Genomic DNA, 14,815 nt, shown 5'->3' with positions numbered 1-14,815 from the left:
TCAGGGGTCGGTGGACTGGTGGGGATTATGAGGGGACAGAGGGAGCTTCGGGTGTCGCTCTATTCCGATGACCTCTTGCTGTATGTTTCGGATCCGTTGGAGAGTATGGGAAGGATTATGGGCATGCTGGGAGGTTTGGAGGGATGCCATCTACGGTAGCGAAGGATAGGTTTAGGTATTTGGGGATTCAGGTAGCGAGGGAATGGACGGGGCTCCATAAGTGGAACTTAATGAAGCTGGTGGAGAAGGTCAGGGAGGATCTTAAGAGGTGGGATACACTGCACTTAACATTGGCGGGGTGGGTCCAAGTGGTGAAAATGAATATTCTGCCGAGGTTCTAGTTTATCTTTCAGGCTCTCCAGATCTTTACACCAAAGGCTTTTTTTTCCGGAAAGTGGACACGATCATTTCTGACTTTGTATGGGCGGGGAAAGTGCCGAGGGTGGGGTGGACCCTGCTACAGAGGCAGAGGCAGCAGGGGGGGTTGGCATTGCTGAACTTGCTTCATTATTATTGGGCGCGAATGTGGACAAGGTGCGGCGGTGGTGGGATGGAGAAGGGGTAGAGTGGGTTCGGATGGAGGAGGAATCTTGTCAGGGGTCCAGTTTGAGGACTATAGTGACGGCAGCGTTGCCAATGGCTCCGAGTAGGTATTCAAGGAACCTGGTGAAGTCCACGGTGAAGATATGGAATCAGTTGAGGAGGCATTTTAGGGTGGAAGGGATGTCGGTGCTAACTCCGCTGTGCGAGAAACATGGGTTTGAACCGGGGGGGATGGATAGTGCATACAGGAGTATGGAGGTGGAGGGAAGTGGGGCTGGTCAAGGTGAGAGATCTGTATTTGGAGGAAGGATTCGCCAGTCTGGAGGAGCTAAGGGAGAGGGTAGAGCTGCATAGGGGAAGTGAGTTCAGGTATCTACAGGTCAGGGACTTAACGCGAATGATTTGGAGGGGGTTCCCTAGGTTGCGAGGATACACTCTGCTGGAGCGACTGCTGCTCCCGGATGTGGAAGGGGAGGGAAGAATTGGGGATAAGTGGCTGGGGGAGCAGGGAGGCGAGTGGGTGGTGAAGATCAAAGAGAAATGGGAAGCGGAGTTGGGAGGGGAGATCAATTGGGGATTATGGAGTGAGGCACTGTGTAGGGTAAACGGGACCTCCTCGTTTGCAAGGATGAGCCTGATACAGTTTAAGGTGATGCACAGGGTGCATATGACTCAGGTGAGAATGAGTGGGTTCTTACAGGGGGTAGCAGATGAGTGTGAGAGGTGTGCGCGGGGGCCAGCGAATCACGCGCACATGTTTTGGGGTTGCGAAAAATTGGGAAGATTCTGGGCGGGAATGTTCGCAGTCTTAGCCAGGATAGTGGAGGAGAGGTGGACCCGGACCCTTTGGTGGTGATATTTGGGGTTTCAGAGAAGCCGGAGCTCATGGAGAGGAGGAAGGCCGATTTCGTGGCCTTCGCCTCTCTGATTGCACGGCGGCGAATTTTGCTGGAGTGGCGGTCGGCATCGCCACCGGGGGTAGCAGCTTGGTTGGGTGACCTGTATGACTTCCTGCGATTAGAGAAGATAAAGTATGAGTTAAGGGGCTCTTCAGGGGGGTTTGAGGAAAGGTGGGGGATGTTTGTGATCGTGTTTGAGGGGCTTTTTGTCGCCGGGGAGGGGGGTGAAACAGAGGAACAATCTGTACAGACTGTATAGTTGATTGTTGGGAAGCATGTTTCTCGGGGTGTTTGTTCGCTGCAACCTGTTTTGATACATGTTTGTAATAAAATACATTTTTTTTTTAAACTTACTGAGAAGGGTCAGTACTGAGGGACCACCTCAATGTCAGAGGGTCATACTGAGGAACCACCTCCATGTCAGAGGGTCAGTACTGGGGGAGCGCCGCACTGGGTCAGTAATGAGGGAGTGCTGCACTGTCAGGGTCAGTACTGAGAGTACCCGCACTGTCAGCGGATCAGTACTGAGGGAGTGCCGCACTGTCAGAGGGTCAGTACTGAGGGAGCGCTGCACTGTCAGAGGGTCAGTACTGAGGGAGTGCCGCACTGTCAGATGGTCAGTACTGAGAGAGCGCTGCACTGTCAGAGGGTCAGTACTGAGGGAGTGCCGCACTGTCAGAGGGTCAGTACTGAGAGAGCGCTGCACTGTCAGCGGATCAGTACTGAGGGAGTGCCGCACTGTCAGAGGGTCAGTACTGAGGGAGCGCTGCACTGTCAGAGGGTCAGTACTGAGGGAGTGCCGCACTGTCAGATGGTCAGTACTGAGAGAGCGCTGCACTGTCAGAGGGTCAGTACTGAGGGAGTGCCGCACTGTCAGAGGGTCAGTACTGAGAGAGCGCTGCACTGTCAGCGGGTCAGTACTGAGAGAGCGCTGCACTGTCAGAGGGTCAGTACTGAGGGAGTGCCGCACTGTCAGAGGGTCAGTACTGAGAGAGCGCTGCACTGTCAGCGGGTCAGTACTGAGGGAGCGCCGCACTGTCAGAGGGTCAGTACTGAGGGAGTGCCGCACTGTCAGAGGGTCAGTACTGAGGGAGCGCCGCACTGTCAGAGGGTCAGTATTGAGGGAGTGCTGCATTGTCTGAAGCTCAGTACTGAGAGAGTGCCGCACTGTCAGAGGGTCAGTATTGAGTGAGTGCCGCACTGTCAGAGGGTCAGTACTGAGGGAGTGCTGCACTGTCAGAGGGTCAGTACTGAGGGAGTGCTGCATTGTCTGAAGCTCAGTACTGAGGGAGTGCCGCACTGTCAGAGGGTCAGTATTGAGTGAGCGCCGCACTAACCAATAATGCCAGTAGGTTTGTCACCGCCCCCTTCGAGTTTTACTGTCCCTTGATTGGGCAAGGTCTGACCCTCTTCACGGCTCCCACTCGTGCTTTCTCCCGATTGGATGGTACTCCTGTCAGCTGCTGCTTTCGGCTCACAGGGACGTTCCTGTAAAACTTCGGACTCCAAAGGCGGGGAGGTCAAGGCCACTGGAGTTGTCTGTTGCTGAGCGAACTCACTTGGACACAAAAGCTGTTCACCTCGGAGGGCGTCAGGAGAGGTATCATCAGTAGTCTGGGCCTGGAGAGCAAGAGATGTGTTACCATGGAAAAGAAGGCGAGATGGACAGATGAAGAGAGCAATAGAGGGGACACAGCAAGGAACAGAGGGATATAGAGAGCGGACACACTGGGGAACAGAGGGATATAGAGTGAGGACACTGGGGAACAGAGGGATATAGAGAGAGGACACACTGGGGAACAGAGGAATAAAGAGAGCGGACACACTGGGGAATAGAGGGATATAGAGAGGACACACTGGAGAACAGAGGGATTTAGAGAGAGGACACACTGGAGAACAGAGGAATAAAGAGAGCGGACACACTGGGGAATAGAGGGATATAGAGAGGACACACTGGGGAACAGAGGAATAAAGAGAGTGGACACACTGGGGAATAGAGGGATATAGAGAGGACACACTGGGGAACAGAGGAATAAAGAGAGCGGACACACTGGGGAATAGAGGGATATAGAGAGAGGACACACTGGAGAACAGAGGGATATAGAGAGGACACACTGGAGAACAGAGGGATTTAGAGAGAGGACAGTTTGGGCAACAGAGGAATATAGAGAGCGGACACACTGGGGAATAGAGGATATAGGGAGAGGGCACATGGGAACAAGCATATAGAGAGAGGCCACATTGGAAAACAGAGGGATATGGAGAGAGGACACGGGGAAAAGAGAGATATTTACAGAGGATGCATTGGGAATCAGGGATATTGAGAGATGACACACTGCGAACAGCGGGATATAGAGAGAGGACATGAACAGAGGGATTTGGAGTGAGGATACACTGGGGAACAGAATGATTTAGAGAGAGGAAACACTGGGAAAGAGGGATATAGAGAGAGAATACACTAGGGAACAGAGGGATATAGAGAGAGGACTCATTGGGATAGAGGCATATAGAGAAGAACACACTGGGGAACAGAGGGATGTAGAGAGAGGACACACTGGGGAACCGAGGGATATAGAGAGTGGACACATTGGGGAACAGAGGGATATAGAGAAGGGCACAGTGGGGAACAGAGGGATATAGATAGAGGACACACTGGGGAACAGGGATATAGGGAGAGGACACACTGGGGAACAGAGGGATATAGAGAGAGAGAGACACTGTGGAACAGGGGGATATAGAGAGAGGACAAACTGGGGAACAGAGGGATATAGAGAGAGAACACACTGGGGAACAGGGGGATAAAGAGAGAGACACACTGGGGAATGGGGGATAAAGAGAGAGACACACAGGGGGATATAGAGAGAGGACACACTGGGGAACAGAGGGATATAGGGAGAGAGAACACACTGGGGAACAGGGGGATATAGAGATAGAGAGACACTGGGGAACAGGGGGATATAGAGAGAGGACACACTGGGGAACAGGGATATAGGGAGAGGACACACTGGGGAACAGAGGGATATAGAGGGAGGACACACTGGAATACAGAGGGATATAGAGAGAGAACACACTGGGGAACAGAGGGATTATAGAGAGAGGACACAGTGGGGAACAGGGGGGTATAGAGAGAGACACACACTGGGGAACAGAGGGATATAGAGAGAGGACACACTGGGGAACAGAGGGATATAGAGAGAGAGACACTGTGGAACAGGGGGATATAGAGAGAGGACAAACTGGGGAACAGAGGGATATAGAGAGAGAACACACTGGGGAACAGGGGGATAAAGAGAGAGACACACTGGGGAATGGGGGATAAAGAGAGAGACACACAGGGGGATATAGAGAGAGGACACACTGGGGAACAGAGGGATATAGGGAGAGAGAACACACTGGGGAACAGAGGGATTATAGAGAGAGGACACAGTGGGGAACAGGGGGGTATAGAGAGAGACACACACTGGGGAACAGAGGGATATAGAGAGAGGACACACTGGGGAACAGAGGGATATAGAGAGAGAGACACACTGGGGAACAGAGGGATATAGAGAGAGGACACACTGGGGAACAGAGGGATACAGAGACAGGACACACTGGGGAACAGAGGGATATAGAGAGAGAGAGAGACACACTGGGGAACAGAGGGATATAGAGAGAATACAAACTGGGGAACAGAGGGATATAGAGAGAGAGAACACACTGGGGAACAGGGGGCTAAAGAGAGAGACACACTGGGGAACGGGGATATAGAGAGAGGACACACTAGGGAACAGAGGGATATAAGGAGAGAGAACACATTGGGGAACAGGGGGATACAGAGCGAGAGGCACACTGTGGAACAGGGGGATATAGAGAGAGGACACACTGGGGAATAGAGGGAGGACACATTGGAATACAGAGGGATATAGAGAGAGGCCACACTGTGGAACAGGGGGATATAGAGAGAGGACACACTGGGGAACAGAGGGATATAGAGGGAGGACACATTGGAATACAGAGGGATACAGAGAGAGGACACACTGGGGAACAGGGGGGTATATAGAGAGAGATACACTGGGGAACAGGGATATAGAGAGAGGACACATGGGGGAACAGAGGGAAACAGAGACAGGACACACGGGAACAGAGGGATATAGAGGGAGAGACTGTCATGTGAGAGTACCTTTAAGAAATGGGTGTTTGTAAATGGGTGTGTATCTAAATATCTGTAGTGAGAGTACCTTTAAGGAATGAGTGTTTATTACTGCAGTGATGTCAAAGAGTGGGTGGAGCTGGGCTGTCTGTCAGCTTTTTACTTTTGTTTTAGGCTGTTTGCTGCAGGGTGTGTTTTAGTTTCATTTTCAGAGCTGGATAGCTGCAGTCACAGCCAGAAGGTGTATGAATATCTCTCTGTAATCTAAAAAATGTAAATCGATCCTTTGGTGATTTAAAACTAATAACTGCTCTCAGTAGTGACTTTAATCTGATGTGCTTCCGTTAAAGGTTATGTTTTTTTAAGTCTTATGGATGTTAAAAGGAAAGCTTAAAGGATTACTTAGTGTTGTCGTCTTTGGGGGTTGTATTTGAATTAATGGTTGCTAAAATGTTCACTGTATGTTTTAAAAAGGTTAACTTGAGTTCATAAAATAAACATTGTTTTGCTTTCAAAAATACTTTTCCATTTCTGCTGTACCACACCTGTAGAGTGGGCCGTGTGCTCCCCATGCCACAATCTATTAAAAGTTGTGGGTCAGGTGAACTCCATGATACACTTTGGGGTTCTCTAAACCCTGGCCCATAACAGAGACACAATGGGGAACAGAGGGATATAGAGAGAGGACACACTGGGGAACAGAGGGATATAGAGAGAGGACACACTGGGGAACAGAAGGATATAGAGAGAGGACACACTGGGGAACAGAGGAATATAGAGAGCGGACACACTGGGGAATAGAGGATATAGGGAGAGGGCACACTGGGGAACAGAGGGATATAGAGAGGGGACACGGGAACAGAGGGATTTGGAGTGAGGACACACTGGGGAACAGAATGATTTAGAGAGAGGAAACACTGGGAAAGAGAGGGATATCGAGAGCGAATACACTGGTGAACAGAGGGATACAGGGAGAGGACTCATTGGGAAAGAGGGATATAGAGAAGGACACACTGGGGAACAGAGGGATATAATGAGAGGACACACTGGGGAACAGAGGGATATAGTGAGAGGACACACTGGGGAACAAATGGATATAGGGAGAGGACACACTAGGGAATAGAGGATATAGAGAGAGGGCACACTGGGGAACAGAGGGATATAGAGAGAGGACACACTGGGAAACAGAAGGATATAGAGAGAGGACACACTGGGGAACAGAGGAATATAGGGAGCGGACACACTGGGGAACAGAGGGATATAATGAGAGGTCACACTGGGGAACAGAGGGATATAGTGAGAGGACACACTGGGGAACAAATGGATATAGGGAGAGGACACACTAGGGAATAGAGGATATAGAGAGAGGGCACACTGGGGAAGAGAGGGATATAGAGAGAGGACAGGCAAGGGAAATCTAGGGGAAGGTATTATATTTTCGGCATTACCTCTGGGTCAGAAATGCAGCGTTTGAAAACTGGACAGAAATAAAAATGACAGGATATCAGTGACATGATCAATCAAACACCTCCTATCCAAAATTAACTCTATTACAACCTCCAGCCCCTACACCCCTCCGTACTTTCGCAACCTACTCCAGCCCCTACACCCCTCCCTACCCTTGCAACCTGCTCCAGCCCCTACACCCCTCCCTATCTCTGTAACCTACTCCAGCCCCTACACACCTCCCTATCTTCGCAACCTGCTCCAGCCCCGACACCTCTCCCTATCTTCGTAACCTGCTCCAGCCCCGACACCCCTCCCTATCTTCACAACCTGCTCCAGCCCCGACACCCCTCCCTATCTTCGTAACCTGCTCCAGCCCCTACACCCCTCCCTATCTTCGTAACCTGCTCCAGCCCCGACACCCCTCCCTATCTTCGTAACCTGCTCCAGCCCCTACACCCCTCCCTATCTTCGTAACCTGCTCCAGCCCCGACACCCCTCCCTACCTTCGCAACCTGCTCCAGCCCCTACACCCCTCCCTATCTTCGTAACCTGCTCCAGCCCCGACACCCCTCCCTATCTTCACAACCTGCTCCAGCCCCGACACCCCTCCCTATCTTCGTAACCTGCTCCAGCCCCTACACCCCTCCCTACCATCGTAACCTGCTCCAGCCCCGACACCCCTCCCTACCTTCGCAACCTGCTCCAGCCCCTACACCCCTCCCTATCTTCGCAACCTGCTCCAGCCCCTACACCCCTCCCTATCTTCGCAACCTGCTCCAGCCCCTACACCCCTCCCTATCTTCATAACCTGCTCCAGCACCTACACCCCTCCCTATCTTCATAACCTGCTCCAGCCCCTACACCCCTCCCTATCTTCGCAACCTGCTCCAGCCCCTACACCCCTCCCTATCTTCGCAACCTGCTCCAGCCCCTACACCCCTCCCTATCTTCATAACCTGCTCCAGCACCTACACCCCTCCCTATCTTCATAACCTGCTCCAGCCCCTACACCCCTCCCTATCTTCGCATACTGCTCCAGCCCCTACACCCCTCCCTATCTTCATAACCTGCTCCAGCACCTACACCCCTCCCTATCTTCATAACCTGCTCCAGCACCTACACCCCTCCCTATCTTCATAACCTGCTCCAGCCCCTACACCCCTCCCTATCCTCGCAACCTGCTCCAGCCCCTACTCCCCTCCCTATCCTCGCAACCTGCTCCAGCCCCTACACCCCTCCCTATCTTTGTAACCTTCTCCAGCCCCGACACCCCTCCCTACCTTCGCAACCTGCTCCAGCCCCGACACCCCTCCCTGGGCCGGATTCTCCGATCCCTGACGCCAAAAATGGGTTCGGCGATGGGGCGGAGAATCCCCGATGATGCCGGAATCCGGGGCGGCGCCGCTTTTGTGATGCTCCACCCCCTGAAAAGCGGTGTACTCTCTCACGCCGTCTCCACGGCCTCCGAACGTTGGCTGAGGTCCACAACCGGCTGAGTCCCCGATCGCGTGGGTCGCATGTGATCTCACCCATCGGGAACTTAGCGTGGCGGCTGCGGACTCAGTCCCGCGCAGCCGCAGTCGGGGGAGGACCGATCCACGGGCGGGGGCACTATGGTGGGGCGGCCCGGTGCGCGCAAGCCGGCCGAAGGGTTGGCACTATTTAGCGGGCCAGGTCCGCGAGCGACATCCGCCATGAAGCACGGCGCGGCCGCTGCCCTGTCCCTGTGCGGCCATGGTCCCGGCAACTCTCCAGGCCGTATCGGCAGCTAGAGCTGGGAGCTCTACGCTGCCTGGCTGCTAGCCCCCCCCCCCCCGGTGTAAAACACCACCGTTTTCACGCCGGCGTTGTGACATCCTACGGCCAAGCTCTGATGCCGGCATCAACGGGTCTCAGCTGGCAGCTATCCGCCCATTCCCAGGGGGCTAGTACGGTGCCGGAGTTGTCTCCGCAGCCCGAAAGCTGGTGCGCCACGGCCGGCGTGATTCCGTGCATGCGCGTGGATTCCAACCTCCGTGCCTGTCCCAGGCAACATGGCGGAGCCCGACCGCTGCGGAGGAACAGAGGCCCCCAAGGAACTAGTCCGCACGCCGATCGGTAGGCCCCGATCGCGGGCCAGGCCTCCGTGGAGGCCCACCTGGGGTCGCCCCCTCCCACCAGGACGGCCCCCGCAGCCAGAACTCCGAGGTCCTGCCGAGTGGCACCATACCCAACCCACGCCAGCGGGACTCGGCCGTCACTCGGCCCTTCGAGGCCCGGAGAATCGCCGGGGGGGGGGAGGGGGGGAGCTTTCAATGGCCCCCGACCGGTGTGGCGCGATCCCGCGGGCGCCCGGGAATTGGCGCCGCAGAATCGGCAAGCCGGTGTCAGGGCGGCGTGGCGCAATTCTCGCGCCCTCCCCGGCGCGTGGTCGGAGAATTCCGGCCTTAGTCTCCCAAACGGAGAATCCAGCCCCCAATCTCTGTAACCTCCTCCAGCCCCTACATTCCTCCCTATTCTTGTCACCTCCCCAGGCCGGCAATTGCCTTCAGCTGCCTTGATGCCCAGCTTTGGAATATCTTCATAAACCTCCCAGCTCTCTCTCTCTTTCTCACTCTCTCCCCGTCTGACTATTTGTCTCCCCGTCTGTCTCTGTCTCTCTCTTTCTCTGTCTCTCTCTCTGCCTCCCTCTCTGTGTCTCTCCCATGCCCTCTGTGTCTCTTCCCCTCTATCTGTGTCTCTCCACCTTCTCTCTCCCTCTCTGTCTGTCTGAATCTTTCTGTGTCTCTCTATCTCTGTTGTGTTATGTAATTTGGAATAACACAAGCTGCCACTTGATGCAGTTTTGAGTAAAAGATGCTCCAGACTTTGAAGTGAGTTCAATGTGTTTTATTGAACTATTAGCACAGTTCTCAATGAGTTCGACTCTCTGCTAATCTAAATGTAGTAACTCAGTCTAACTGAACCAGCCTTGCTCTAAGCCACGTGCTGGGGTGTGAGGCTGAGGATACACCCTGTCTCACTCTGTAGATGTTGGTCTGTGGGAAATACCACCCCTGAGTGTCCTGACTGCTCATTGGTCGTGTCCTATTCGATGTGTTCATTAGCTGCATGTTTGCAGATCATGACATCTCTCCTTCTTTTTATGTTTTGTTGGCGTATGTGAATGTATTTACATGTGAATGAGTCTGTCTAATGTGACTGACGGAGGACAACAGAACAGAGCAAACAAAACAAACGTTCACAAGTCCAGTCTCTGAGGCTTGCGTCTGATCCTGGTCGACCGCCGGAGAGGTGGCGGAGGGGACAACGGCGCCCTGACAGGCGGGATGGAAGCCTGACTGGTGGCCTCGTGGTGCGAGGTATCAGGAGGTGGCAATTCAACATATGGAAATGGAGGAGAAAGTGGTTGCGGGCAGGCAACTTTGCGCAGTGCCCGTCGATTCCTTTGCACGGTGGAGCCATCAGCCATACGTACAACATAAGAGCGGGTCGCGGCCTGTCGAACAACGACAGCCAGGGCAGACCACCCACCACCCGGTATCTTGATCCTGACAGTGTCTGCTGGGGATAGCACGGCCAGATTGGTGGCATGGGCATCATAGCCCTGCTTTTGACAGTCTCTGAGCTGAGCTGTGATCCAGGTTGAGCAGGTGTATGGCTGGAAGTGTCGTCCGCAGGTCCCTGTTCATCAGGAGTTGAGCTGGCGACATGCCAGTGGACAATTGAGTCGCCCTGTACGCGAGCAGGGCAAGGTGTATGTCGGAAGCAGAGTCCGCGGCCTTGCAGATGAGCTGTTTCATAATGTGCACCCCGACTTTCCATTGGACTGCAGATAGTGCGGACTGGAGGTGAGATGCTGGAAATTGTATGACCTGGCAAACGTGGACCATTCTCGACTGGTAAAGCACGGGCCATTATCGCTCATGACAGTGATTGGAATGCCATGCCTTCAGAACATCTGCTTAAAGGCTTTGATGACAGTCCGAGAGGTGAGGTCCGGGAGCTTCAGCACCTCAGGGTAATTCGAGGAATAGTCGATGGTCAATACGTAGTCGCGACCATTGGCATGAAAGAGGTCGATGCCAACCTTGGACCACGGAAAGTCACTATGTCATGCTGTTGGAGCGTCTCCTTGCTCTGCGCTGGCTGGAACCGCTGACAGGTAGCACAGTTCAGGACCATGTTTGTGATGTCCTGGCTGATGCCGGGCCAGTAGACAGCTTGCCGGGCTCTGCATCTGCACTTCTTGACGCCCAGGTGTCCCTCATGAATCTGGCACAGCACCAAGCTCTGGAGACTGAGGGAATGACAATCCTGTCCCGCTTGAGGAGGATACCATCAATCACCGTCAGGTCGTCCTTCACATTATAAAATTGTGCACACTGCCCTTTCTGCCAGCCATTGGTGAGGGTGTGGATGACGTGCTGCAAGAGGGGGTCTTTGGCTGTCTCATCACGGATGAGAACTACCTTCTCATCTGTCACCGGGAGAGTGCTAGCACACAGCTGCACCTGCGATTCGATGTGCTGGATGATCTCCAGCGGCTCACTGGGCGAGGTGACGGAGCGGGACAATGCATCAACGATGATCAGCTCCTTGCCAGGTGTGTACACCAAGGTGAAGTCATACCTCCTAAGTTTAAGCAGGATTCTCTGCAACCGAGGCGTCATGTCGTTCAGGTCCTTGTGGATGATGTGGACCAGAGGCCTATGATCCGTCTCGACAGTGAATGTCGGCAGCCGGAGACATAATCATGAAATTTGAGGATGCCGGTGAGAAGACCCAAGCACTCCTTCTCAATCTGTGCATATCTGGTTTCAGTGGGCGTCATCGCCCTTGATGCGTAGGCTACTGGTGCCCAGGATGATGTGTCATCTCGTTGAAGCAACACCGCACCGATGCCATCCTGACTCGCATCTGTGGATGTCTTTGTCTCCCGGTCCAGGTCGAAGAATGCCAGGACTAGTGCAGTGGTGAGCTTGGCTTTCAGCTCCAGCCACTCTGTCTGGTGTGCTGCCTTCCACTCAAAGGCAGTTGACTTTTTCACCAGGTTGTGTAGGGCCGTGGTGTGTGTGTTTGGAATTAACTTGCCCAGAAAATTGACCTCAGGGACCTTCATCGCCTCGATGGCCTTGATTTTGTCTGTGTCCGGGCGCACACCATGCTGTGAGATCTGGTTGCCTAGGAACTTGAGCGTCGATGTGCCAAAACAACATTTGGACCTGTTTAACTTTAGGCCGTTGGCATGTACATGGCGGAATACCTTCTGGAGACAGGACACATGTTCTTCAGGGGTCGCGGACCATATGATGATGTCGTCCATGTACAGATGAACCCCTTCAATGCCTTTCATCATCTGCTCCATGATGCGATGGAATATCTCCGATGCCGAGATGATGCCAAATGGCATGCGATTGTAGCAGTATCTGCCAAACGGTGTGTTGAAGGTGCAGAGCCTTCTGCTGGACTCTTCCAGCTGGATTTGCCAAAATCCCTGTGATGCATCCAATTTGGTGAAGAAGCGCGCGTGTGCCATCTCACTCATAAGTTCCTCCCGCTTCGGGATGGGGTAGTGTTTCCGCATGATATTCTTATTGAGATCCTTGGGATCAATGCAGATGCGCAGGTTCCCCGAAGGCTTCTTCACGCAGACCATCGAGCTGACCCAGTCAGTCGGTCCGGTGACCTTTTTGCTGCAGATCCTTGAGTTGTGCCTTCAGGCGCTCTCTCAGCGGAGCAGGGACTCGCCGTGGTGCGTGGACCACTGGCTTGGCATCAGGTCGTAGCAGAATCCTGTATCGATATGGCAGCGTGCCCATCCCGTCGAACACATCTGGATACTGGGCGAGGATGTCGGCGATGCCGGCCTGAAGATCCACATGGGAGGATGTCGTGGTGTAAACCCTTTGAATAAGGTTCAGCTGCTTGCAGGCGTGTGCACCTAGTAGGGATGCTCTGACCGGCTTAACAATTTCAAAGCGTAACCGTGCTTGTGTGTGTCGGTTGGATACGTGCAGGTGGCAGGATCCCAGTGCCGTGATGGCATTCCCGTTGTAATCCAGGAGCTCGCAGGCAGCTGGAAGGACCGTGGGAGGCTTCTTAACGCGTCTGAAGTCTGCCTGTGAGAGGAGGTTGGCAGAGGCACCTGTGTCCAGCTTGAACTGGATGGGGCAGTGGTTGACCTTCATCACTGCTCACTATTCGTCCTCGGAATCCACAGCTAGGATCGATTGGACTTGCGATGTGTCTGATGTGGCGTATTCACACGTTATAATAATGCCCACACGGTAGGCGTTGTCCAGGCATTCATCACCTGGATCCGTTGCACTGCCGGGATCAGAATCCTGTAGGCGTTGTTGCACATTCCGGATGTGCCGTCGTCGGAATTGGGAGCGCTGGCTCCTGACTGGGGGTGCAGATCTTCGCAGGGCTGCATAGTGGCCTGGCTTCCCGCAGTTTAAAACAGCGTCTGCCTCTTGCAGGGCAATGTTTCTTTAAATGGGCGGTGCCACAGTTCGAACACGTCATGACATCGGCGTCCTGACGCTCCGTGCGTCATTGCACATGCGCTGTGCAGTTCTCAGACGTCTGCACCTGCGCAGTGCGGTTCTCAGACGTCTGCACCCGCGCAGTGCGGGTTTCGGCCGCTTCGTTATCCCGTTCGCATCGCGCATGCATCGGGCCCCGGGAAGAGCGCACAAAATGGCCGCTTTATCAATGTTGAGGCGCTGCATCCGGGAGATGACCTGCACATTCTCCGCCTCGTGGGAGGCTAGTTTATCATGTTCTGCCGTTTCGCACTGGGAATAGCGATTTTCAGCGTGCTCATGCACTGTGCATGTTTCAATCGCGACAGGCAGGGTCATATGCTTGATCTTCAGTAACTGCTCTCTCAGAGGATCAGAGTGAACTCCAAAAACGATTTGGTCTCTGATCATGGAGTCAGTGATATCACCGAAGTTGCAGGATTGCGCTAGCAGTCTAAGGTTAGTTAAATATGAGGTGAAGGATTCGTCTTTACCTTGCAATCGCTGCTTGAATATGTAGCGCTCGAAGATTTTGTTGGTGTCCACCTCACAGTGGCTGTCAAACTTGTCCAGGATGGTCGGAAACTTTGCCTTGTCCTGGTCTTCGGCGAAGTGAAAGGAGTTGAATATTTCCAAGGCGTGATCACCCGCTGTGGTGGGGAAAAGAACTATCTTCCGTGCATCAGACGCACCATTGAGGTCTGATGCTTCGACGTAAAGCTGAAATTTCTGCTTGAATGTCCGCCAGTTGGCACTGAGATTGCCGGAGGTCCTGAGCTGGTGAGGAGCCGGAATCTTTTCCATTGTGCCGGGATACATTCGCTGGTCGTCACGGATCTTGCTGAGTTGAACTAACTAGATTGAACAGACTCCTGGTGTCATGTTGTGTTATGTAATTTGGAATAACACAAGCTGCCACTTGATGCAGTTTTGAGTAAACGATGCTCCAGACTTTGAAGTGAGTTCAATGTGTTTTATTGAACTATTAGCACAGTTCTCAATGAGTTTGACTCTCTGCTAATCTAAATGTAGTAACTCAGTCTAACTGAACCAGCCTTGCTCTAAGCCACGTGCTGGGGTGTAATGCTGAGGATACACCCTGTCTCACTCTGTAGATGTTGGTCTGTAGAAAGAGGTGGGGTGTGAGTGCCTCATCCCTTTTATAGTGAGATACCACCCCTGAGTGTCCTGACTGCTCATTGGTCGTGTCCTATTCTATGTGGTCATTATCTGCATGTTTACATATCATGACAATCTCCCTCTGTCTGTCTCTATCTCTCCCT

General features: G+C 53.3%; 1 protein-coding gene across 1 annotated transcript in view; it reads right to left on the bottom strand.

Moving 5' to 3' along the window:
• LOC140392889 (tumor necrosis factor receptor superfamily member 3-like) overlaps positions 1–14,815 on the bottom strand; it is a 92,804-nt gene that overhangs the window by 4,905 nt on the left and 73,084 nt on the right. Inside the window, exons 8-9 of the mRNA XM_072478651.1 lie at positions 7,023–7,051; positions 2,780–3,062 (exon numbers count right to left, since the gene is read on the bottom strand). Of these exons, the coding sequence (XP_072334752.1) occupies positions 2,780–3,062; positions 7,023–7,051 (312 nt within the window). The remainder of the gene's footprint in view (positions 1–2,779; positions 3,063–7,022; positions 7,052–14,815) is intronic.

This window comes from Scyliorhinus torazame, chromosome 16 (genome assembly GCF_047496885.1).
Source record: "Scyliorhinus torazame isolate Kashiwa2021f chromosome 16, sScyTor2.1, whole genome shotgun sequence".
Lineage (NCBI taxonomy): Eukaryota > Metazoa > Chordata > Chondrichthyes > Carcharhiniformes > Scyliorhinidae > Scyliorhinus > Scyliorhinus torazame.
The sequence above is the reverse complement of the archived record's forward strand: the minus strand, read 5'-3'. Positions and strand labels throughout refer to the sequence as shown.